This window comes from Nymphalis io, chromosome 28 (genome assembly GCF_905147045.1).
Source record: "Nymphalis io chromosome 28, ilAglIoxx1.1, whole genome shotgun sequence".
In the NCBI taxonomy this organism is placed as follows: domain Eukaryota; kingdom Metazoa; phylum Arthropoda; class Insecta; order Lepidoptera; family Nymphalidae; genus Nymphalis; species Nymphalis io.
Window position 1 is genome coordinate 2593016 of NC_065915.1, and position 27208 is coordinate 2620223.

Below are 27208 nucleotides of genomic sequence, written 5' to 3' on the forward strand. Positions count from 1 at the left end.
ATAAAAAAGTAGCTTATGTCGCTCCTCGGGGTTCAGGCTTACTTCATACAGAATTTTATCAATCAGTCCAGTGTTCTAATCGTGAAAGCGTAACAGACAGACGGAGTTATTTTCGCATTTATAATATTAGTATATATTACATATAACCTACAAGAAATACAGACGGTAGTATTTACACTCGGTGCCTCGGGAAGCATATCTGGTTGGCTCTGCTTGAATTCTTGAGCGAGAGAATAGAAATATACCTGTGTTTGCCACACATGTGTACTACAGGAACTCCTGCGTTGTTTTTTTTCTCATCAGAATCAGCATGATATCTTTCTTTTCTTGATTGTCTATTCAATAAGAGTTCTTTTATTTTCGCCAGCGGACTAAATGTATTGCTTCATTCCGTCAATCTTTGCTCGCGTGACATTTCAAGATCTTTCTAGTTTCCACGTTGTTCTTTCAAACTAATTCATCATCAATCATATAACTTCCTTATGATAGTTAAAAATGCTAAGTCGAAATTTGATTTAAAACAATTAGCTTCTAAAAAATAAAATTTTTGCAAGTTTTCAAAATGAACTCCATAAATATATCTATTTCACTTTTTCAGCAAGAAGAAGAATTCGAAGAAGAAGAGGAGGAGATAGTTCGCAAGCCCTCATCTCTAGCCGAGTTGAAACGCAAGCAGACGACAGCTGTAGTGCTTTTGGGTGTAATTGGAGCTGAATTTGGCCAAGATATTGCTAGTGAAGGTACAGTATGGTTAGCCTAGTGGTAGTTTTTTTTTTAGTTCGGTGGTTCGCTTATGAAGCTACAGATCCTGATACTTATAGTACCTTGGGTCAGACTAATAAAAAATATTTTGTTTGGATGATGATGGCATACACCCATAGGTCCGAGTCACGGGACTATTCTCGTGTCTCGGACTTTTGGGTGACCGCACGTCACGCCGCTAGTCCTGCCGCGGAACTTTCATACTAACTAACAATTGTTATTCGTATATTAAGTATGAAAACTATATTACAGGTGCGGCTGGTAACAAAAGACGCAAAGATGGTGACAGTAGGAAGAGTTCTATTGTTGAAGGTATAAAAAATAGATAGTAGAAGAAGTAGGAGTGGTAGTAGTAGAAGTTGTTTTCCAATTCATAGTTTCAATTTTTTATTTGAAAAATAATTCTTTCTTGTTATTTTCCTATTTCGTTAGAATATAATTTTAAATCGTATAGATTGCAAACGGTAGATTAGAAATGCGTAATACACGTACTATAAACAAGAACTGCGCGTGCGGCAGGCTTCACGCTGAGCGCGTCCAACAACCTGGGCCGGCTGACGGCGCTGGCGCTGACGCACCTGCTGCTGGCGCCGGGCTGCGCGCGCCTGCCCGCGCACACGCCGCTGCGCCGCGCCGCCGTCGACCTGCTGGGCCGCGGGTTCGCCGTGTGGGAGCCCTACCTCGACGTCAGCCACGTGCTGCTGGGCCTGCTCGAGATGTGCTCCGACGCCGACAAGCTGGTGCCGTCCATGACCTACGGCCTGCCGCTCACCCCGCAGGCCGACTCGTGCCGCACGGCGCGCCACGCGCTCACGCTCATCGCGACCGCACGGTGAGTGACGCACACACGCCCACACACACACAGGCGCACTCGTGCCGCACGGCGCGCCACGCGCTCACGCTCATCGCGACCGCACGGTGAGTGACGCACACACGCCCACACACACACAGGCGCACTCGTGCCGCACGGCGCGCCACGCGCTCACGCTCATCGCGACCGCACGGTGAGTGACACACACACGCCCACACACACACAGGCGCACTCGTGCCGCACGGCGCGCCACAATAAATCGGTCACCGCGCGGTCGCCCATCGCGACCGACGCACACACACGCACTCCGTGCCCGCAGGCCGGCCGCGTTCATCACGACGATGGCGCGCGAGGTGGCGCGCTGCGCGGGCGCGGCGGCGGGCGCCCCCCCGCCCCCCGCGGCGCTGGCGCTGCACCGCGGCCGCGCGGAGGTGCTGCGCGGCATCGAGCTGCTCATCGAGCGCATGCACGCCGAGGTCGCAGAGCTGCTCGTCGAGGTCTATGATATTTACAGTCCTTAGTTCGACGTCTCTCTTCGTATATCTTCGTTGCTAATAGCGTATTTAAATTCCAAACAGGTCATGGACATAATCCTCCACTGCGTGGACCAGTCGCATCTCAAGAGTAAGGGTCTGAACGAAGTGTTCCCGGCGATCTGTCGTTACAACCAGGTGTCACACTGTCCCGCGACCAGAAGAATCGCAGGTAAATACATATTTCTTATTTAAAGTCACTTACATATTTCAACTATTTCAAATATTTCAACGATTACGGCAACAAATAAATATGTAAATCTAATATAAATCAGTATTAAACTTGCCAGAGTTACCTCAGACGACTAGAAACTTACCTTGTCTGTTATCCAAATTGCAACGGCCAAAAGTCGTAGTCCGAAATAAATATAAACGCACAAAATGGAAAGTTTCAACAACGTACACGTGTGTATCGCTCGCCGTCGCCGCAGTGGGCAGCCACACGGGGCAGCTGGCGATCTACGAGCTGCGCGCGGGGCGCTGCCAGTCGCTGGCGGCGCACTCGGGGCCCGTCACCGCGTGCGCCTTCAGCCCCGACGGGCGCTACCTCGTGTCGTACGCCACGGCCGACAACCGCCTGTCCTTCTGGCAGAGCACCGCGGGTGAGTGCGCCCTCCTCCGCCTTATGGCTAGTCGTTGCCGTGTTTCGTGCTACTTTTATTGGTTATTCTATTACAGTCATAATTGTTTTATATTTCGAAAACAATGGTTATGATTTGTCTTTGTAAATTAGTCATAAGATATATTCTTAGAATATTATTTTAATATAAAAGGTGATCCAATATAACACATAATGAGGAGTATCCTTGATTGGTTTGTCACTTTCGATCACAAACATCAATACGCCTACATGGACAGGTATGTTCGGCCTGGGCGCCGCACAGACGCGTTGTGTGAAGTGCTACAGCACCGCGCCCATGGCGGACGTGGCGCGGCTCAACCCGGCCAGACTCGCGAGGCTCGTGTGGACCAACTCCAGAACCGTCACGCTGATGCTGGCCGACGGATCGGAGACCAGATTCAATGTATAAACTAGGAATTATAACCTAAAGCTGTTTTGAAATAACTTATCCTAATATAACGTAGCAAATATTAACATTCAGAAAAATGTAATGACCTTATAATACTAACTGACTTTTCAATCGAAGCTTACCTAACATTTTATGTCGCTAGCTTACATTATTGTTAATATAACTTACGTTTGATATTTAAGTAATATTCTTTAATACAAACTTAAATTATATGGAAAAAGTGCGTTAACTCTAAAATCCTAATTCATATTTTAATATGATTCAATAATTTTCAACATCATCATAATCACAAAAGATTTCATTTGGTAAAAACCATTTTATATTAAATATATTATACTATGGAATAATAAAGCTAATTCATATTTTAATAAAATAAATTAGCTAAATACAACCCAAAAACATACACAATATGAACATATATTAACATTTTTTTATACATAAAATTCCATCCACACATGACGCTATTGATCGCTTCCTATTTAACATTATATTTACATCACATTCCAAAGTGTGAAATAAAAATGCATTTCCAAGAATTAATAACATTCTATAGTCGACTCCAATGGTAGGAGTAAAGATAGATAAACAATATTGACGTTGACTTGACACAACATCATTGATCGAGAAAATAATTATTCATTATGGTTTCGTGAAAAAATGGCGAACTTATGTTCGGAATTGTGGAGTTAAATTAATGTTATAAATGAAGAATTATTAATCGAGAATTATTTGTAGTCCATAATATAGCAAAGTATATCAACAAATTACACGAAATATGTAATTCTTACTAGGTTTGTTTATCTGTACTCCTTCTGTCATTGGAATATAGTACATAATATAAAATAAATATTGGTAATTGATGTAAAAAACTACGGAAGTTAAAAAGGAAATTAAATTTTCTATAACTTTAAATATCTATAATATTGTTAATATTACTTATTTGTCTAATAAAATATACCTGTTTATATTAAATATTATTTTGTTCGCTTCTTTTAAATTAACCTTTAAAAGTTAAAGGTTAAAATTAAATGTTTATCGAATTGTTAAGAAGTGTTTAGTTGAAACGTTTTAATTTAAATTATTGTTGTGACTAATGGTGTAGCCAGGTATGAATAGGAATGTATTAAAGGACACAATTAAAGATGGTGCCAGAAACACACTATCCAAATTGACTATCATAAATCGATCTTTTTTTTTCGGACATTTAAAATGGTCATCCGAAGGTAACATACGTTTTACAACAAAAAACACATTTTTAACATTAATAAGTTATATTTAATTTAAAATAAAATTATGTATCGATAAAAGTATAATTTTATCTAAATCCAAATTTGTATGAGCGACATTCGAGACTCGGACACAACCGCTACCCTATAACAAAACCCTAGCTACGCCACTGGATGTGATGAACCAAAAGTATTATTTAGTCCAATTCATTTTATTACCTCGTGTAATCAATGTTGCTAATGTTATCGAATAAATGTATTATTGAAATGTTTTTTGTTTTATTTCACTCCAAGATACTTTAAAGACATATATTGCTATATTTATAAATTTGATTAATATTTTGAATATAAAATAACTAACGAGTGTGGTGCGCCTTCTCTAAAGGAGTGTACCGCTTGTGTACCCAGCCCCTTTTCCTGGCGGCCTTAGTCTCGCTACCGAGCGTGATAAATGTTATACTTGCTAGCGTGAAAAATGTATATATAATAACCATACACAATGTTATTTATATACATATGTGCATATGTATAAACTTTCATAAATACACACTCACACGCATATCATAGAGTCATATCATTCAAAACGTAGCGATAAGTTAAAATATTCCAAAGAGAAAATTAAAAATAACTTCAGCAATTACAGTACTACACGCGTTCTATACATATAAAGTTGTGTAATTAAAATGCAATGTGTGACGTCCGTATGTTTACACCTACGGGAGCTATCAAACGGAACGCATTCGCTGATGTTTTCATTCGCTCACGTGTTTTTATTATCACAATCTCGTTCCTTTACCTTTCCATACGCTCCTCCAGGACATCACCTTGCTTTTCCAGGTGATTAGACATATGAGCTACAGCTTTTGTAGATGTCTCCACCCGGCCTTCTTCGGCGGAGCGGGTCAGCGAAGGCATTCTCCTCACGCTCCCGGTCTCCCGAATCTTTCGCACCCAAGCGGTCGCGTTAACCTCATAGTAAAGCTGGCTACGGAATTACAGACCTTGCTCATTTACAGTATCAACTATATCCAACGGCGTGATAATCGTATATCGTGAGAATCGTAGATCGGAAGACATGCATAAAATAAATTTTTCTTCAACCCATTTAAGTCAATATAAATACATTCAGTCAAACTACAGGATTGACAGTTAGTTCACTGACGATTATTAAAAGAAACACCTTAACATTTCATGCTTCTTACTTTAAAATCACAGACTTCCAAACAATCATTTATCCTTTACTTATATGTAAGCGCGAGCGAAGCCGCGGGCAACAGCTAGTTAATGTAATAAAACCTGCAACTAATGGCTGTATTGCCCCATTACTCATGTTGTCTGTCCTGGGTGGAAATCGAACCTACAATCTTCGGCGTGAAAGGCAAAAAGTATCCACCAACCACACCAAATTGGTAGGTGAATGTGTGGTGAATACGATCGATGCTTAAAAAAAAAACAAATAATTTTTTTTAATGTTTTTATTACACCAAATTAACAGCCATTCTTTCTAAATCTTAACACTGATTTAATAAGAAGCAAAAATGAAAAACCAATCATAAAGCCTTTTCACTGGCCAATTTCTCTAGCTTTAACTAAAGATTAATTTAAACAAGTAATTTTTTTTTAAATATTGGCACAAGAAAAATTTACTTAAAAACTAAAGTATCATATTCTTACAAAATCCTTGAACTATATAAAGTAAATATAAAAATTATGTATTATATAAATATTCTAAGTTATATATGAGCATACAAGTGTTTATAATAATAATACGACAATAAAAACTTATTGCTTACATTTATGTATGATTTTTTCGGTAACAATGTTTCCTATACAATTACACAAAATACTTTCTTTCAAAAAAAAAAGAAAAGCCTAAGCCCAGCAGTGGGACATTCACAGGCTGTTACTGTTATACAAAATAGTGTTTTAGGCCGAAATATTAAATACAGATAAACAATATATGTTATTTATAATTTGAATCACGTCGATGCAATACAGCGTGGGAAAACTCGTATACATTCTTAATCTCGCGTAATAGTATATATTGAACAAATATCTTCTATTTCCTTATTTTATGCAACAACAGCCATTTTTCAGCTTAATACAAAAGTAAAATAAGAAACAATACACTGATAATAAATGAATATAAATATTAACTATTACGGTATAGTGGCCGAAATGGCCCAGTAGTTAAACCGCATGAATCTTAACCGATGATCATGGGTTCAAACAAAAAAAGGTTCAAATTTGCGTTGATAATTTTCACCATCAAGCACATCTCGTGCTACTGTGTGTAGTCTTGTTTCGTGCAATGAAATCCAATAGAACTAACCCGCCTGGGTCACTCACTCATTATATATTATAACCCTAAACAGCAATACTTAGTACTGTTGTGTTCCGGTTGGAAGGGTGAGTCAGCCAGTGTAACTGCTGGCCCAAAGGACATAACATCTTAGTTTCCTAGGTTACCTGATAAGAGTATGAGGTGAGTGGTACCTACCCAGACGGGTTTACACGTAGCCTAACCGACAAGTGGTGCATTAGCGATGTACGGAATGGTTAATATTTCTCACAGCGCCAATGTCTATCGGCGGTAAACATTATAATGTCACTCGCGTTATCTTATGACCGGTTACTGTATTCAATATAACGATTCGTTTTGCTTACGGATAGAACATATATTACCTGTCTACTTAAGTCATAATTCAGAAGTTGTTTAACCATTGTCGTATTACTTACGGATCAAAAGACAACGGATAACGGATAGTAGTGTAAATGTATGAAAACGACAGATACAAATATAATACAATATAAATACTCTTTATAGTACACCAATCTACATAAGAAACATAAAAGAGTGTACAAGAGGTCTAATCGCTAAGAAAAAGATCTCTTCCAGGCAACCTAGAGGAATGACAATCGGGAGGGGCCGCGGATGCGTTATATCAACACGACCCCGCAGCCTCTCCGATCCGTGCCGAGGACGGCCATCGCATTGGTTTTAGTGGGTAAGAAAAAAATATATAACCCACTCCCTCCTCTAGGGAGCCGGGTACCTTTCTGAAGGTTTACAATGCATGAAAAAAAAGAGGAAAGGAACGATAAAAACGGTGTAAGTGCCAAGGTACTCGCGAGAATTAATGTGTAAATAAAAAATCTTACGCTGACGTCATTTGACGCTCGAAATCTTACGCTTACTCGTCTGACGCTCGAAGTCTCAGTTAACCGTACCGAGCGTTTACATATAAAAAATAAAATAAAGGTGATGGTTGTAAATAGGCAGATACTAGTGTTAAAACAAAACAAAAAAAAACATAAATTAGGCAATTCTACGACCAGTTAGCAATTTCAGGTCCATATATATATTATATACGCTATCAAAATATGTACATGACTAGCTAGCCGTCCCAGCTTTGCGGATAGATAAAATATTTCTATCGTAATACATATAACTCGATTGGTTTACGCAGCACACACCAGTGAAGCTTCCAGTCTTTGTGATTTTTTCAGACATATTTAACAATCATCGTCGTATTTCAGTCAATTTAAACAAAAACAATGAATTATACACCTATACATTCCTCATGACTCACTCCGTTCGTAGTTGCGTAATCCTTAGTTTTTGAGGTTATCGCGTTCAAACGCGACGGGGGACTTAGTTTTACAATGTTTTTTTCAGTTACCGAGCTTTATATATTAAATAGTTTATTTACATCCAATACCCTCATAGTCCAGTTATTATTTAAGGAACATATTAACTATCTTTTGCCAAATAATTTATTCATGAATTAAATATAATGATGGTTGAAAAATAGCTCTGCATGGGACCGTGTACCTAGCTGAGCCACCTACTTTTGTTCATTAACAATTTTAGTTAATTTTATTCACATGTTCCTAATATATATGGCAATAAAGAATTTTATTATTATTATAACGAATAATCATGGTTTAATAAACCTAATAAATTAATAACAACTAGTAAAGATTATCATATATATCTCGAGATATGTAAATCTAATACAAAAATTAATAATAATAATATCCTGGGACATTATTCACACACGGCCATCTGATCCCAAACTAAGCAGAGCTCGTACTATGGAAACCAGACAACTGATATACTACATATACTACTTTTCTTTTTGACATATTTATATAGATAAAAATTAATAATGAATAAATACTAATCAAAAGTTTGTATTTTAGCGATTTAGTGAGATACGGTAGCTACAATCTGTTCTAAAGTAGTAGGACAAACAAACAATGACCTTAAATTGACGAAATATCATTGGTCGACAAAAAATAATCTATGGTAGTCTTTATGGAACATTGAAAAATGGCGTTTCGTATGACGTAGAACCGTTTCAGTTTTTAACGGTACTTTGATAGTAAAATTACAGAATATATTAGATAATTTTTTTCTCTTTACAGAAAGATATAATTTTATAAAAATATAAAGGAATATCTAATATTTTTTAAAGTAGTAACTTTTGTTATTCTAAGACTAACAAAATATTGATCTTTGAACCGATACATGTTTATCATTACATTCTAAATTAAAAACTAAATTCGAATAATCTCTTATTACAAAACTGTTTAATAATACTCTATAGGATATTATGTATAAAATGTATATTTAAAAAAGTATATTATCTACATTACCATATATATATCGTAAATAATAAAAATACACTTATAAGAAATTACAATTGTTTTTCCAAAAGAGATTATCGACCAGATCATCTAACTTTAACGTACTACGAGTATTCGCGCAATAACAATAATTTCTAATTTTCATATATAAGACTGTAATGATAATGGGCAAGATGAATTTCTATATGATATGCTCATGTAGGATGAAATATGAAATATCCACAAGAGGAATAAAGACAAATATATATTTATTTACATTGAATTGACGCGGTATCATTGGCCGAGATCTTGAATAATCCATGATATTCACTATGGCTTGTCCGCGAAGTTGTAATTTGAACTTTAGAAGTTAAATCAAAGTGGTTATAACCAGTTAAGTGGAATAGTGTTGTATTATAAATAAAGGTAAATTAATCAAGAACTGTTTGAAGTTCATAATACGGCAGAATTATTAGCAAATCGCATGGAATATTTAAATATAATGTTTGTTTATCTTTACTCCTTCGTCGAGTGGAATAGGGTATATAATAATATAAGAAGGTGAAGTTTGTTTCTTTGTATGAACGAGGTAATATCAGGATCCATCAATACGATTTGAAAATAATAAAAGATAGAACCTTAATTGTTATTTAATTTAAAGTTTATATTATATAATGTTATAAACTTTATAACGTCACGCTAAAACCCACGAAGGCGAAGGTGTAGTTGGTACGTAACGCTCTAAGCGGATGAAAACCAGCTCCAAGCGGTTTCGCAATAATACAAAGTCTTTAGTTTCATAGAACAGTACAAATTTATGTTATAAATATTCTGATATATTACGTCCTAAAATGTGTATAGCAGGAATAGTTTAATTTAGCGCTGAGTGGTAACTGACAGCGCTGTAATTTAATTTATAATGTAAATGAGCATCAGCGTTGGAGGTAAACGTGAATGTATTATTGCTCAATATTCTTTAAGAACAAACTCTCACCGCAGAAAACCGTCGGCAAATGTCAAAAAGTAATACGCGACATTGACCATAATAATTATAACATTACAAGAATACACGCATCAAAATCGTATCAACATAAGTCGGTTGTCAACATTTCACGGGTGACTAATGAGGTGAGTCCTTAAAGATCAGCACTGCTGACTTTTCACATTTTTTTAGCACCATAATTGACTGAACCCAAACGAGTCGTACCAATCTTACTCCCCATTAATATCACAACTAAAATATAAAACAAAATATCACATATAAATACTATTTCACGTCTAAGAGAAATCACTTATTAAATAAAATAAAAACTGTAAAATTCAAGGTATAATCTGATTTCGTTCTTTACGCGAAATAGCTTTGTAAAGGCGTGACCGTTTAGGAATATAGTAATACTTTATATTGCTGTATTCCAGTAGGTGAACCAGTGTAATTATAGGAACATGGCACGTAATATCTTAGATCCCATGGTTGGTGTAGAAGTCGATGTGGTTTACTATGGTTTTCTATTTTAGAGGTAAATAGTGATGTTTGCTGAGATACTTCTTTACTTTTATCCATTAAATATTTATAAATAACAAAAATATACTATGAAAAAGCATAGCATCTATTCTTACAGTATATTAATTTGGGGTAACGCTACATATATTGAAAGTTTTCATTCAACAAAAAAAAAAGCTGCCCAATCTATTTATGTTCTTAGACTCCCTTCAGGATAATTTAATAACGTAGGAATGATTGACGCTTATTGATATTATAAAGTGTATAAATACATAACATTGTTTTTTATACCTACATAAAAAAATAACAATGGTCGACTGTCGGCATTTTGCAGAGCACAAAGGAGCTGATTGATATCCATCATCAATGGAGTTTTAATATAATTTCTCTTCAGTCTTTTGTATCAATAGATAAGTTTTGTATAGTACCGGAGCATTCTACGAAATCCTAAAATCCTCATAAATGAGGTCGTATATATCATATATAAGATGCTTAGCTAATTATATATAATACGCAGTAAAGCATTTTTCTTTAGGGACAATTTTTTTTTGTCAGTTATAAATAAAAAAATATAAATAAACTATACTTATAACCTCACTCACTCTGAGATTTATTAATTTATTTATCACAATATTGGAATATCATCAGCGATACCACTCTATCTCTTTAAATAGTATTAAAATGTACAATATAAAAGATGAGAAACATTTAAAACCTGTTAATCTATTTTAAATAGGCAAAGATCAGCAATTCTTGCGAAGTTAAATAATAATTAGGTATCAGCCGGTCCTTTAAAAAAATATTTAGAATTCAATCCAATCGAAAGAGACATCAGCGTATGTGTTGCTCATTTTTTTCCCCATGAGATTACTTTTCATTACAATTTTTCGTACTTGATTAGTTTTGGGGTTTTGCTTTTAAATAATGCACAAACCATTCAAATTATTGCAAGTGTGAGCGTGATCTGTATGTTTGTGTGACAAATGTTTAAATAGAACTGTACTTGTCGTTTAACTTATAGTTTTATTAATATCTGACTAGAACATTTTTCATCACAACATTTAGACAGCGCTTTGCAAATGCAATTAGTTATGTTTGCCATATTCATAATTAACATCGTCTAAAAACTCATCATCGTCCGATTCATCATCAGTCCCATGCATCACCTTTATTATATTTTCCATAGTGCTCCTATCAACTTCTTCCTCATCAGACGATGTGTCAATAGAATCTGCATCATATGCAATCCAATTTTTTGTGTCAAACGATTTAGTCAACGACACCCATTTCGTTTTCAAAACTTTTACCAGTTTCACGATTATATTGAACCCGGTTTTCAGATGAGAAGATTTATCTCTATCGATCACGCCGTATAATTCAATATCAAATTCATATGTAGCGTCATTTAAATTACAACTAAATTTCAAATTTCGAACGTCAAACTCAAGATCGTATTCTTTGACAGCAATCAATTCAATTTTCACAAAGACAACATTTTTTGTCTGACGCCATAGCAGTTTTGGTCGCCTTTTCTGTTCTACAACTGATAACAAATTTTGTTTATCGTTACATACGTTAAATGTTTGTGATGTCTCTGACGAAGTAAAATCATCAGAGTCTAATTCTTGCGGGTCATTTTGTTTAATTTGTATATTAACTTCTGTATTAGTTTCTCTTGAACGAAATGGTATAACTTGATTTTCATCTGTGCTGACGTCATCATCAGTATCTTGAGTTACTTTGGCTTGGATATTAGAATTTATTCTTGGAAATAGAGTACTTAGAACACTTTGGTCCAAATTAACATCCCATCGTTCGAAATAGAGTACTTAGAACACTTTGGTCCAAATTAACATCCCATCGTTCGAAATCACTTGAATCCGAATCAACCAATGGAACAGATCTGATTGGTTGCGGTATTTGAACTGTACTATTCCCAGCGCTACCTCTGTCCTGATTAATTTTAGTCATCTTTTCATCATCATCTTCGTTTTCCACTTCTTCAAATGTTTCTACGTGATCAGACTCATTTGTATCTGGATGCAAATTAAGATACGAGTTTTCTTCTTCAAATGTCTGTTCGTGACCAGACTCTTTTGCATCTGGAAGCAACTTGTTAAGGTACTCTCTTTCTTTAATATTCTCTTTGGCCAGATTAAGGTCAATCATGAGTTGATTTATAACGACATCGTTAGGTGTATTTGTGTCTATTAAAGCCACACCATATTTGTACCCACCAGTAAATTCAGCCGCTTCTTTTGTAAAATATTTAATGTACAAATGCTTCAAATCACCATTTTTATCTTCGAAACAATTATTGCAAAACCAATTTTTACTGAAATCCGACCACTCTTCACCGGGCGGTTCGATTCCTATCAATCTGCATTCAATTGCTTGGAATGGTAGTTTGTTTATAAATTTCTCAGTAATTGGAATAATATGCTCCATAGGTATTTCTATCCAGTCTCCTTGATCTAAAAAGAAACATTTTGCTTTGTCATCATTTATACCATCGATTCTTGCTCGTTCGTATGTCGAATCGTCGGGGAATTCAGCTAAAACCAAATCACCCTCTTTTACTTTACTGAGCTCGTTATTAGAGATATAAGCTTCAGAATATTCTTTAATGTCTTGCAGTAAAACGCTCATACAAGATTCAAATTTATTGAGACGCACAAAGAACTTATCAGGACTTTTAGCAGAAGATAAAAATACTGTGCTTAATATACCAGACTCTAAATGTGCCCATGATCCTTTTGGAAGATTTTTAACTGGATTTTGAATTTCGGGCTCTTTTACAATTTCTGTATAGCATATACCGCTTTCGGTACATAGTTTTTTTAGTTGCTGAAGACGTTCTGGGTTCAGTTGAGCATGATTCTCTAAGAGTTCTTGTTTTAAATTGTTTTTCACAACAGTTTCATTTAAAGATGTTAACTCTTGGCACACTTCCAAGGTGTCAACAAAAACACAGTTACCAAGTGTCAGAGATACGTGTCCTTTGATGAATAGATCATTATTATCAGTTATTTTCTTAAATTGTTCAACTGCTAGATTTGAAAATGTAATATCTTTGTCTTTAGGTTCTACGTTGGCTAATCTGACCTGCACTACAGGCGTTTTTATTTCTTTTAGCTCTTCAGGTAGATAATAAAGATAAATATCTCTTGTTATTTCATATTTCTCTTCATCTATCAAATTTACTAGTACGCTATTGGGATTACCATTCTGATAATGGCTTAAAATTTTCACAACTTGACATCGCACGTAGAAATTTAGTTTCACGGATGCTGCACAAACATCTCCAATTTTTGGAATACCGTGAAGTCTCCTATTCGACTCTTTGCTGTAATACATACCCATCTTTATGAAAAGAGAACTATATGATTGTGGATACTTAGTGACGACACCATTAACAACATTAGTCAAAAGCCTCGCGGAATATAAAATAGCTGAGTGATAATGGAGGATTTTAAACGTAATAATTCCATCTTTAGGCATCCACTCTAGCGGTGAATCGTATTCCTTTATAATCGTATGTCTTTCTTTGCAATTGAAAATATCTGGACAAGTACCGAACATAAGCAAATTATTGCAAATAGGGATATAATTTTTAGCTTTGATCCAGTCTTTGTCTTTTAGAATTTTATTACAAACATCATCCAAGAATTTGGGGCTATTGTTTGTACAGCGTTTAATAAAGTTCATTATCTTCGGTAGCTGCTCAACATTTGAGCCGTCCAAGAGAATTTTGATTTTAATACATTTCTTATCATCTTTGAATATAGATGGATAATTGTCATTTAGAACACAGAAACGTTTGCAGAACATTGAAAATAACTGTGGCAAAGAATAATGGATCAAATGATGAGCATCTGTTATGTTCATATGGGTCAAATTCCCGTCACAACACACAAGTATCGGACCTACTAACGGTTCTTCGAATTCCGCCCACGAAATGCTAAGGTTGTATAAATCATGAACTGTCATATTATTATTACACGCGAATACTACGCGTTTAGATCGCTTTAAAGCGGTCTCTAATAAATCGACTTCATCATCCGATTTGCAAACTATAACCGTTTTCTTAGATTCATCAATACCCTGTAAAAACTCGAATACCATATTTATTTTATTTTCAATTTCGACGAAACTAACAGATGTGTCGGCTTTCGAATATGGAACACATTCTTGGAACGCGCTAAAAGATATTACCGTATCTGGCGTTTTCTTTGCTAGGGGTTGGAAAAAATCACACCATACGCGAGATGCGAGTATGTATTGAACTTTCAACTCATTATTAGCTCTAGACGAAACTGTCTCTTTAATTTTAAATAGAAAGAATTTGATTTCATCCGCATACGTAACCGCGAGACGTTCGCAATCATCGAATACGAAAACTGACAGACGACGAAAGTCAACTCCGAATTCGCAGAGTTGCATTAACCGTATAAGAGATGCCGGTGTAGATATTAATAAATCGCAGCCATTCAACAACTTTGACGTGATATAAAAATCTTCGACACCCGCATAACACGCTAATATTTTATCGTCTAATCCGAGGAACATTTTCGCCATTTCTTCGACAATAGTAACGGACTTTGCTGTCGCACAAACGATAATGCAAAGTGGACCTACACTATCAACATTACCAGTGTACACATCGCTTATAAGGCGACAAACAGCTGGTAAATAGCCCAAAGTTTTCCCACTATTGGGAGGACTTATCATGAAAAGGCTGTGACCTCTTAATATTGTATTCCAAGATACACTTTGCACCATCATTGGATGTTCAATTAACATATTTTTGAGTACGATATGAATATGAGAGTTAAAAAATACATCTCTCATCTCAAATATCGGTTGGATACGTTTGTTCTTTTTAGTATGTACTAAAAGGATAGGCGCAACGAGTTTATCAACAAAAACGGATATATTGGGATCAATATTTTTAAATGGATTAACATTAATTTTCAATCTGGTCGGTGTTACATCATTTTGTTTTTTTTTATTTTTTACGGATGGTATAACTTTGTATTGTTCGGCTATTCTTTTAATGACGTCACGTACGTCATCGTTTACATCTTTTTCCAAACAACTGTTAGTATCGGAGACACTCGACGAGTCCTTATTGGATGTGTCAGAGCCAGACAAACTACGGTTTCGTTTGGACATGTTGCTGTACGCTCTTAATTTTTTATTTAAAAGTAAAGAACTTGTAGATGATTTGTGTATCTCACTTGAATCATCATTGTCATAGCTTAATGCAACTTTACTATTAGCTTGTACATTCAGTTGTTTATCACTACTTAACTCTGACGTAACCTCATTTTTTAGTTTAGTATTACAATATTCGGACAATGTTTTCTTATTTGTTATTTCAAAACTCAATTCAGAATCAACTTCACCTATGAGATTGCGGCTTTCACTTTCCATTTCCTCACTAACATCGCCAACATTAATTACTTCTGTGACATCACCTTGACTGTCTTGCTTTACTACCTCGATTTTCCACAGTTTAGGGTCCATCCCTGGAGGTCCATAAGCAACGTTTTTCACATCGTCCTTATCATAAACAACTTGCATTTTTCGGTCTTCAGAGATTGATGATGCAATTATGAAAAAAAAATTATATAAGTTTTAATTTAAATATTGCTGGTGGTAGAGCTTTGTGCAAGCTTGAAACATAAAAGAGTGTACAAGAGGTCTAATCGCTAAGAAAAAGATCTCTTCCAGGCAACCTAGAGGAATGACAATCGGGAGGGGCCGCGGATGCGTTATATCAACACGACCCCGCAGCCTCTCCGATCCGTGCCGAGGACGGCCATCGCATTGGTTTTAGTGGGTAAGAAAAAAATATATAACCCACTCCCTCCTCTAGGGAGCCGGGTACCTTTCTGAAGGTTTACAATGCATGAAAAAAAAGAGGAAAGGAACGATAAAAACGGTGTAAGTGCTAAGGTACTCGCGAGAATTAATGTGTAAATAAAAAATCTTACGCTGACGTCATTTGACGCTCGAAATCTTACGCTTACTCGTCTGACGCTCGAAGTCTCAGTTAACCGTACCGAGCGTTTACATGTAAAAAATAAAATAAAGGTGATGGTTGTAAATAGGCAGATACTAGTGTTAAAACAAAACAAAAAAAAAACATAAATTAGGCAATTCTACGACCAGTTAGCAATTTCAGGTCCATATATATATTATATACGCTATCAAAATATGTACATGACTAGCTAGCCGTCCCAGCTTTGCACGGGTAGATAAAATATTTCTATCGTAATACATATAACTCAATTGGTTTACGCAGCACACACCAGTGAAGCTTCGTCTTTGTGATTTTTTCAGACATATTTAACAATCATCGTCGTATTTCAGTCAATTTAAACAAAAACAATGAATTATACACCTATACATTCCTCATGACTCACTCCGTTCGTAGTTGCGTAATCCTTAGTTTTTGAGGTTATCGCGTTCAAACGCGACGGGGGACTTAGTTTTACAATGTTTTTTTCAGTTACCGAGCTTTATATATTAAATAGTTTATTTACATCCAATACCCTCATAGTCCAGTTATTATTTAAGGAACATATTAACTATCTTTTGCCAAATAATTTATTCATGAATTAAATATAATGATGGTTGAAAAATAGCTCTGCATGGGACCGTGTACCTAGCTGAGCCACCTACTTTTGTTCATTAACAATTTTAGTTAATTTTATTCACATGTTCCTAATATATATGGCAATAAAGAATTTTATTATTATTATAACGAATAATCATGGTTTAATAAACCTAATAAATTAATAACAACTAGTAAAGATTATCATATATATCTCGAGATATGTAAATCTAATACAAAAATTAATAATAATAATATCCTGGGACATTATTCACACACGGCCATCTGATCCCAAACTAAGCAGAGCTCGTACTATGGAAACCAGACAACTGATATACTACATATACTACTTTTCTTTTTGACATATTTATATAGATAAAAATTAATAATGAATAAATACTAAACAAAAGTTTGTATTTTAGCGATTTAGTGAGATACGGTAGCTACAATCTGTTCTAAAGTAGTAGGACAAACAAACAATGACCTTAAATTGACGAAATATCATTGGTCGACAAAAAATAATCTATGGTAGTCTTTATGGAACATTGAAAAATGGCGTTTCGTATGACGTAGAACCGTTTCAGTTTTTAACGGTAATTTGATAGTAAAATTACAGAATATATTAGATAATTTTTTTCTCTTTACAGAAAGATACAATTTTATAAAAATATAAAGGAATATCTAATATTTTTTAAAGTAGTAACTTTTGTTATTCTAAGACTAACAAAATATTGTTCTTTGAACCGATATATGTTTATCATTACATTCTAAATTAAAAACTAAATTCGAATAATCTCTTATTACAAAACTGTTTAATAATACTCTATAGGATATTATGTATAAAATGTATATTTAAAAAAGTATATTATCTACATTACCATATATATATCGTAAATAATAAAAATACACTTATAAGAAATTACAATTGTTTTTCCAAAAGAGATTATCGACCAGATCATCTAACTTTAACGTACTACGAGTATTCGCGCAATAACAATAATTTCTAATTTTCATATATAAGACTGTAATGATAATGGGCAAGTTCAAAGCAATTTCTATATGATATGCTCATGTAGGATGAAATATGAAATATCCACAAGAGGAATAAAGACAAATATATATTTATTTACATTGAATTGACGCGGTATCATTGGCCGAGATCTTGAATAATCCATGATATTCACTATGGCTTGTCCGCGAAGTTGTAATTTGAACTTTAGAAGTTAAATCAAAGTGGTTATAACCAGTTAAGTGGAATAGTGTTGTATTATAAATAAAGGTAAATTAATCAAGAACTGTTTGAAGTTCATAATACGGCAGAATTATTAGCAAATCGCATGGAATATTTAAATATAATGTTTGTTTATCTTTACTCCTTCGTCGAGTGGAATAGGGTATATAATAATATAAGAAGGTGAAGTTTGTTTCTTTGTATGAACGAGGTAATATCAGGATCCATCAATACGATTTGAAAATAATAAAAGATAGAACCTTAATTGTTATTTAATTTAAAGTTTATATTATATAATGTTATAAACTTTATAACGTCACGCTAAAACCCACGAAGGCGAAGGTGTAGTTGGTACGTAACGCTCTAAGCGGATGAAAACCAGCTCCAAGCGGTTTCGCAATAATACAAAGTCTTTAGTTTCATAGAACAGTACAAATTTATGTTATAAATATTCTGATATATTACGTCCTAAAATGTGTATAGCAGGAATAGTTTAATTTAGCGCTGAGTGGTAACTGACAGCGCTGTAATTTAATTTATAATGTAAATGAGCATCAGCGTTGGAGGTAAACGTGAATGTATTATTGCTCAATATGGCTATTCTTTAAGAACAAACTCTCACCGCAGAAAACCGTCGGCAAATGTCAAAAAGTAATACGCGACATTGACCATAATAATTATAACATTACAAGAATACACGCATCAAAATCGTATCAACATAAGTCGGTTGTCAACATTTCACGGGTGAGTAATGAGGTGAGTCCTTAAAGATCAGCACTGCTGACTTTTCACATTTTTTTAGCACCATAATTGACTGAACCCAAACGAGTCGTACCAATCTTACTCCCCATTAATATCACAACTAAAATATAAAACAAAATATCACATATAAATACTATTTCACGTCTAAGAGAAATCACTTATTAAATAAAATAAAAACTGTAAAATTCAAGGTATAATCTGATTTCGTTCTTTACGCGAAATAGCTTTGTAAAGGCGTGACCGTTTAGGAATATAGTAATACTTTATATTGCTGTATTCCAGTAGGTGAACCAGTGTAATTATAGGAACATGGCACGTAATATCTTAGATCCCATGGTTGGTGTAGAAGTCGATGTGGTTTACTATGGTTTTCTATTTTAGAGGTAAATAGTGATGTTTGCTGAGATACTTCTTTACTTTTATCCATTAAATAATTATAAATAACAAAAATATACTATGAAAAAGCATAGCATCTATTCTTACAGTATATTACTTTGGGGTAACGCTACATATATTGAAAGTTTTCATTCAACAAAAAAAAAAGCTGCCCAATCTATTTATGTTCTTAGACTCCCTTCAGGATAATTTAATAACGTAGGAATGATTGACGCTTATTGATATTATAAAGTGTATAAATACATAACATTGTTTTTTATACCTACATAAAAAAATAACAATGGTCGACTGTCGGCATTTTGCAGAGCACAAAGGAGCTGATTGATATCCATCATCAATGGAGTTTTAATATAATTTCTCTTCAGTCTTTTGTATCAATAGATAAGTTTTGTATAGTACCGGAGCATTCTACGAAATCCTAAAATCCTCATAAATGAGGTCGTATATATCATATATAAGATGCTTAGCTAATTATATATAATACGCAGTAAAGCATTTTTCTTTAGGGACAATTTTTTTTTGTCAGTTATAAATAAAAAAATATAAATAAACTATACTTATAACCTCACTCACTCTGAGATTTATTAATTTATTTATCACAATATTGGAATATCATCAGCGATACCACTCTATCTCTTTAAATAGTATTAAAATGTACAATATAAAAGATGAGAAACATTTAAAACCTGTTAATCTATTTTAAATAGGCAAAGATCAGCAATTCTTGCGAAGTTAAATAATAATTAGGTATCAGCCGGTCCTTTAAAAAAATGTTTAAATAGAACTGTACTTGTCGTTTAACTTATAGTTGTATTAATATCTGACTAGAACATTTTTCATCACAACATTTAGACAGCACTTTGCAAATGCAATTAGTTATGTTTGCCATATTCATAATTAACATCGTCTAAAAACTCATCATCGTCCGATTCATCATCAGTCCCATGCATCACCTTTATTATATTTTCCATAGTGCTCCTATCAACTTCTTCCTCATCAGACGATGTGTCAATAGAATCTGCATCATATGCAATCCAATTTTTTGTGTCAAACGATTTAGTCAACGACACCCATTTCGTTTTCAAAACTTTTACCAGTTTCACGATTATATTGAACCCGGTTTTCAGATGAGAAGATTTATCTCTATCGATCACGCCGTATAATTCAATATCAAATTCATATGTAGCGTCATTTAAATTACAACTAAATTTCAAATTTCGAACGTCAAACTCGAGATCGTATTCTTTGACAGCAATCAATTCAATTTTCACAAAGACAACATTTTTTGTCTGACGCCATAGCAGTTTTGGTCGCCTTTTCTGTTCTACAACTGATAACAAATTTTGTTTATCGTTACATACGTTAAATGTTTGTGATGTCTCTGACGAAGTAAAATCATCAGAGTCTAATTCTTGCGGGTCATTTTGTTTAATTTGTATATTAACTTCTGTATTAGTTTCTCTTGAACGAAATGGTATAACTTGATTTTCATCTGTGCTGACGTCATCATCAGTATCTTGAGTTACTTTGGCTTGGATATTAGAATTTATTCTTGGAAATAGAGTACTTAGAACACTTTGGTCCAAATTAACATCCCATCGTTCGAAATCACTTGAATCCGAATCAACCAATGGAACAGATCTGATTGGTTGCGGTATTTGAACTGTACTATTCCCAGCGCTACCTCTGTCCTGATTAATTTTAGTCATCTTTTCATCATCATCTTCGTTTTCCACTTCTTCAAATGTTTCTACGTGATCAGACTCATTTGTATCTGGATGCAAATTAAGATACGAGTTTTCTTCTTCAAATGTCTGTTCGTGACCAGACTCTTTTGCATCTGGAAGCAACTTGTTAAGGTACTCTCTTTCTTTAATATTCTCTTTGGCCAGATTAAGGTCAATCATGAGTTGATTTATAACGACATCGTTAGGTGTATTTGTGTCTATTAAAGCCACACCATATTTGTACCCACCAGTAAATTCAGCCGCTTCTTTTGTAAAATATTTAATGTACAAATGCTTCAAATCACCATTTTTATCTTCGAAACAATTATTGCAAAACCAATTTTTACTGAAATCCGACCACTCTTCACCGGGCGGTTCGATTCCTATCAATCTGCATTCAATTGCTTGGAATGGTAGTTTGTTTATAAATTTCTCAGTAATTGGAATAATATGCTCCATAGGTATTTCTATCCAGTCTCCTTGATCTAAAAAGAAACATTTTGCTTTGTCATCATTTATACCATCGATTCTTGCTCGTTCGTATGTCGAATCGTCGGGGAATTCAGCTAAAACCAAATCACCCTCTTTTACTTTACTGAGCTCGTTATTAGAGATATAAGCTTCAGAATATTCTTTAATGTCTTGCAGTAAAACGCTCATACAAGATTCAAATTTATTGAGACGCACAAAGAACTTATCAGGACTTTTAGCAGAAGATAAAAATACTGTGCTTAATATACCAGACTCTAAATGTGCCCATGATCCTTTTGGAAGATTTTTAACTGGATTTTGAATTTCGGGCTCTTTTACAATTTCTGTATAGCATATACCGCTTTCGGTACATAGTTTTTTTAGTTGCTGAAGACGTTCTGGGTTCAGTTGAGCATGATTCTCTAAGAGTTCTTGTTTTAAATTGTTTTTCACAACAGTTTCATTTAAAGATGTTAACTCTTGGCACACTTCCAAGGTGTCAACAAAAACACAGTTACCAAGTGTCAGAGATACGTGTCCTTTGATGAATAGATCATTATTATCAGTTATTTTCTTAAATTGTTCAACTGCTAGATTTGAAAATGTAATATCTTTGTCTTTAGGTTCTACGTTGGCTAATCTGACCTGCACTACAGGCGTTTTTATTTCTTTTAGCTCTTCAGGTAGATAATAAAGATAAATATCTCTTGTTATTTCATATTTCTCTTCATCTATCAAATTTACTAGTACGCTATTGGGATTACCATTCTGATAATGGCTTAAAATTTTCACAACTTGACATCGCACGTAGAAATTTAGTTTCACGGATGCTGCACAAACATCTCCAATTTTTGGAATACCGTGAAGTCTCCTATTCGACTCTTTGCTGTAATACATACCCATCTTTATGAAAAGAGAACTATATGATTGTGGATACTTAGTGACGACACCATTAACAACATTAGTCAAAAGCCTCGCGGAATATAAAATAGCTGAGTGATAATGGAGGATTTTAAACGTAATAATTCCATCTTTAGGCATCCACTCTAGCGGTGAATCGTATTCCTTTATAATCGTATGTCTTTCTTTGCAATTGAAAATATCTGGACAAGTACCGAACATAAGCAAATTATTGCAAATAGGGATATAATTTTTAGCTTTGATCCAGTCTTTGTCTTTTAGAATTTTATTACAAACATCATCCAAGAATTTGGGGCTATTGTTTGTACAGCGTTTAATAAAGTTCATTATCTTCGGTAGCTGCTCAACATTTGAGCCGTCCAAGAGAATTTTGATTTTAATACATTTCTTATCATCTTTGAATATAGATGGATAATTGTCATTTAGAACACAGAAACGTTTGCAGAACATTGAAAATAACTGTGGCAAAGAATAATGGATCAAATGATGAGCATCTGTTATGTTCATATGGGTCAAATTCCCGTCACAACACACAAGTATCGGACCTACTAACGGTTCTTCGAATTCCGCCCACGAAATGCTAAGGTTGTATAAATCATGAACTGTCATATTATTATTACACGCGAATACTACGCGTTTAGATCGCTTTAAAGCGGTCTCTAATAAATCGACTTCATCATCCGATTTGCAAACTATAACCGTTTTCTTAGATTCATCAATACCCTGTAAAAACTCGAATACCATATTTATTTTATTTTCAATTTCGACGAAACTAACAGATGTGTCGGCTTTCGAATATGGAACACATTCTTGGAACGCGCTAAAAGATATTACCGTATCTGGCGTTTTCTTTGCTAGGGGTTGGAAAAAATCACACCATACGCGAGATGCGAGTATGTATTGAACTTTCAACTCATTATTAGCTCTAGACGAAACTGTCTCTTTAATTTTAAATAGAAAGAATTTGATTTCATCCGCATACGTAACCGCGAGACGTTCGCAATCATCGAATACGAAAACTGACAGACGACGAAAGTCAACTCCGAATTCGCAGAGTTGCATTAACCGTATAAGAGATGCCGGTGTAGATATTAATAAATCGCAGCCATTCAACAACTTTGACGTGATATAAAAATCTTCGACACCCGCATAACACGCTAATATTTTATCGTCTAATCCGAGGAACATTTTCGCCATTTCTTCGACAATAGTAACGGACTTTGCTGTCGCACAAACGATAATGCAAAGTGGACCTACACTATCAACATTACCAGTGTACACATCGCTTATAAGGCGACAAACAGCTGGTAAATAGCCCAAAGTTTTCCCACTATTGGGAGGACTTATCATGAAAAGGCTGTGACCTCTTAATATTGTATTCCAAGATACACTTTGCACCATCATTGGATGTTCAATTAACATATTTTTGAGTACGATATGAATATGAGAGTTAAAAAATACATCTCTCATCTCAAATATCGGTTGGATACGTTTGTTCTTTTTAGTATGTACTAAAAGGATAGGCGCAACGAGTTTATCAACAAAAACGGATATATTGGGATCAATATTTTTAAATGGATTAACATTAATTTTCAATCTGGTCGGTGTTACATCATTTTGTTTTTTTTTATTTTTTACGGATGGTATAACTTTGTATTGTTCGGCTATTCTTTTAATGACGTCACGTACGTCATCGTTTACATCTTTTTCCAAACAACTGTTAGTATCGGAGACACTCGACGAGTCCTTATTGGATGTGTCAGAGCCAGACAAACTACGGTTTCGTTTGGACATGTTGCTGTACGCTCTTAATTTTTTATTTAAAAGTAAAGAACTTGTAGATGATTTGTGTATCTCACTTGAATCATCATTGTCATAGCTTAATGCAACTTTACTATTAGCTTGTACATTCAGTTGTTTATCACTACTTAACTCTGACGTAACCTCATTTTTTAGTTTAGTATTACAATATTCGGACAATGTTTTCTTATTTGTTATTTCAAAACTCAATTCAGAATCAACTTCACCTATGAGATTGCGGCTTTCACTTTCCATTTCCTCACTAACATCGCCAACATTAATTACTTCTGTGACATCACCTTGACTGTCTTGCTTTACTACCTCGATTTTCCACAGTTTAGGGTCCATCCCTGGAGGTCCATAAGCAACGTTTTTCACATCGTCCTTATCATAAACAACTTGCATTTTTCGGTCTACAGAGATTGATGATGCAATTATGAAAAAAAAATTATATAAGTTTTAATTTAAATATTGCTGGTGGTAGAGCTTTGTGCAAGCTTGTCTGGATAGGTACCACCCTCTCGTCAGATATTCTACCGCAAAACAGCAGTACTTGGTATTGTTGTGTTTCGGTTTGAAGGATGAGTGAGCCAGTGTAATTACAGGCACAAGAGACATAACATTTAAGTTCCCAAGGTTGGTGGCGCATTGGTGATGTAAGCGATGGTTAACATTTCTTACAATGCCAATGTCTATGGGTGTTGGTGACCACTTACCATCAAGGCCCATATGCGCGTCCGCCTTCCTATTCTATAAAAAAAAACCAGTTGTTTATTGCTTGCTGAAATTATTTTTTTTATTGCATTATTAGTCGTAGTAAAGATCTGTATTCAAATAGTTTTTTAATTCTACTATATAATATCTACTAACAAAGAAATAAATATCCATAATATCTATCTATAACATTCACAGGCTGAGTTACTATGCTTTTTTATCTTCTGTCTTTTATTGAGTAATATGCTTAATTACCCAATGTATTTTCAAATAGATCCAAATGCACTATCTACTCAAACTTATCTTATTAATTGAAGCATAAAGGACTTATGTATTAATTAAGTAATTTAAATGTAAAAATGCTTACCATTACTTTCAATAGGTCTATCTTTCTGTTCTATGGGCTTCACGGTACTGATTGATGTTTTATCAATCTGTTGTTCAATATTTAACTTATGTTTCATTCGGACTTTGTTGATTTTATCTCTATCAGCCTGATTCATTATTTTTAATTTCTTAATTAACATGGAGCCATGAGGTTTTTTAACATCAACACTTATTTTGACTGCTTCAGGCACATTTCCTGATGGGTTATTATTAGATTTTGCATTTGCGTCTAAAAAGACTTTAATATCTTTAAAAGTCTGATCAAGTTCTTGAGTGTCATTGCATTTAGAATCAATTGTAACTGATGATAAGGACAGTGTTTCAAGTGTCCTGTCTTTTGATTTTCTAAAACCGCAGCCTATAGATTCATCATCAACGTCCTTACAAAGTTCCAAGTCCTTCATTTTGTTTTCAAGCACAGTGTTTAACATTTTGTTGTTATGCCTTTCAAGATTGGATACAGTCAGTGCGGACTCTAAGCCTTGACCAATTTGAAACACTGATGTTTGTTTTGCGATGGCTTTCTTGCATGTAATCTTTGAATTAGCCGTCCTTGTATAATAATTCTCAATTTCTTTTACAACATTCTGTGTTTTAATGGAGCAAAGTTTGGTTTTGATCTCCCCTGAACTAAGTTTTTGATGGAATTCACAGACATCAAAATGAGCGATGTTTGAATTAATTAACAATTTTGATAATTGCTTTAATTCACCATTTTTAGATTTAATTATCAATTCGCCATATTTATGAATGTTGTCATCGAATATTGATGTTCTGGAAAGAACAAATGAATTAATTGTACCTGAAGGATACAAGCATTCAGGAATTTAATTACTTATCTATATAAATGTTTGGTAAGTAAAAATATGGTACAACTGCTTAATAAGCTAAATTATATTAGCAATAACTATTTTCAGATATAAAAAATAAAATTAACATCTTACCTTCTATCTATGTATGTTGGAGTAAACCAAACTTCGGTACTACCTTTTAATTCATTCGTCATTAACGTTGTGGCTGCTATTATCCAATCATGACATTTTTGAACCTTAATCACTTCTTCCTCAATGTCTAAGGTTGTTTCAAGTGGTAAAATACCATATAAACCGATTTGCTCAAAAATATATTCATCCGTTGTAACATTAGGATCACACACTTCAATCCATATTAAATGAGGATTTAGATAGTAGATCACTTTCACTTTGTAACCATCGGCCGGCATTTTAATTTGTTCAAGCATTTAATTTCATAAAACACCGTATCGTGAAAATACAATACTTAAACTCGCCGGTCAATCAAGTCTTTAAACATATATACCATAGATTAATAATATTAATTAATCAATACTGACTAGTGACTACTGACTACTAAAAACCATAGACATGTATTCCAGGGAATTCGTTTATCGCACACCAAATTATCGTTTAAATAAAAATTAAGTAATAACCGTAGACAGAGAAACGTAATAACGGTATTATAGACTGTTATATCAATGATGATGATTTAAATCATTGTTGTTATCAGCTATTTTAGCTATATTATATAAATTAAGAAGCTATAAAAAAAGTATATCTAATTTTATAAAACTATAGTATAAAATATTATACCATAAGCTGCCTATTGTTAATAAAAAAAAACTACAAAACGTAAAAACTAAAAAACTCAAAATAATTAATATTTG

The 27208-nt window shown here is 34.3% G+C and overlaps 3 protein-coding genes across 5 annotated transcripts in view; 1 reads left to right on the forward strand and 2 right to left on the reverse strand.

Annotated features, from left to right (window-relative positions):
• LOC126779050 (WD repeat-containing protein 7) overlaps positions 1–4625 on the forward strand; it is a 129406-nt gene extending 124781 nt beyond the window's left edge. For both annotated transcript variants that reach the window (XM_050502824.1, XM_050502825.1), the window contains 7 exons: positions 599–740; positions 1015–1074; positions 1282–1594; positions 1893–2070; positions 2152–2278; positions 2538–2708; positions 2965–4625. In XM_050502824.1, the coding sequence (XP_050358781.1) occupies positions 599–740; positions 1015–1074; positions 1282–1594; positions 1893–2070; positions 2152–2278; positions 2538–2708; positions 2965–3137 (1164 nt within the window). In that variant the 3' untranslated portion in view covers positions 3138–4625. The remainder of the gene's footprint in view (positions 1–598; positions 741–1014; positions 1075–1281; positions 1595–1892; positions 2071–2151; positions 2279–2537; positions 2709–2964) is intronic.
• Positions 4626–11128: 6503 nt separating this feature from the next.
• LOC126779015 (putative ATP-dependent RNA helicase TDRD12) lies at positions 11129–16082 on the reverse strand. The gene is made up of 4 exons (XM_050502765.1): positions 15032–16082; positions 14577–14731; positions 12443–13724; positions 11129–12324 (listed from the first exon to the last, which is right to left on the reverse strand). The coding sequence occupies exons 1-4, from the start codon at positions 16080–16082 to the stop codon at positions 11582–11584; spliced, it is 3231 nt and encodes a 1076-aa protein (XP_050358722.1). The 3' UTR covers positions 11129–11581.
• A 4227-nt stretch (positions 16083–20309) lies between these two features.
• On the reverse strand, positions 20310–26810 carry LOC126779048 (putative ATP-dependent RNA helicase TDRD12). Of its 2 annotated transcripts, XM_050502819.1 has the most exons (4): positions 26472–26810; positions 25508–26301; positions 24654–24839; positions 20310–21719 (listed from the first exon to the last, which is right to left on the reverse strand). In XM_050502819.1, the coding sequence occupies exons 1-4, from the start codon at positions 26765–26767 to the stop codon at positions 20380–20382; spliced, it is 2616 nt and encodes an 871-aa protein (XP_050358776.1). In that variant the 5' UTR covers positions 26768–26810; the 3' UTR covers positions 20310–20379. The 2 variants fall into 2 exon arrangements, with proteins under 2 accessions (XP_050358776.1, XP_050358774.1); XM_050502817.1 differs by having other exon boundaries at positions 20310–24839.
• Positions 26811–27208: the final 398 nt, after the last annotated feature.

What these genes read in the sequence shown, in the direction of transcription:
- LOC126779015 (XM_050502765.1), bottom strand. Translation starts at nt 16,082, where the DNA reads ATGCAAGTTGTTTATGATAAGGACGATGTGAAAAACGTTGCTTATGGA. An exon ending in TTGATGAATCTAAGAAAACG is followed by an intron (nt 13,725 to 14,576) that starts GTTATAGTTTGC and finishes AGCCATTATCAG; the next exon opens with AATGGTAATCCCAATAGCGT. An exon ending in TAAAATTAATCAGGACAGAG is followed by an intron (nt 12,325 to 12,442) that starts GTAGCGCTGGGA and finishes AAGTGTTCTAAG; the next exon opens with TACTCTATTTCGAACGATGG.
- LOC126779048 (XM_050502817.1), bottom strand. Translation starts at nt 26,767, where the DNA reads ATGCTTGAACAAATTAAAATGCCGGCCGATGGTTACAAAGTGAAAGTG. An exon ending in CCAACATACATAGATAGAAG is followed by an intron (nt 26,302 to 26,471) that starts GTAAGATGTTAA and finishes TGTTCTTTCCAG; the next exon opens with AACATCAATATTCGATGACA. An exon ending in TAGACCTATTGAAAGTAATG is followed by an intron (nt 24,840 to 25,507) that starts GTAAGCATTTTT and finishes CAATCTCTGTAG; the next exon opens with ACCGAAAAATGCAAGTTGTT.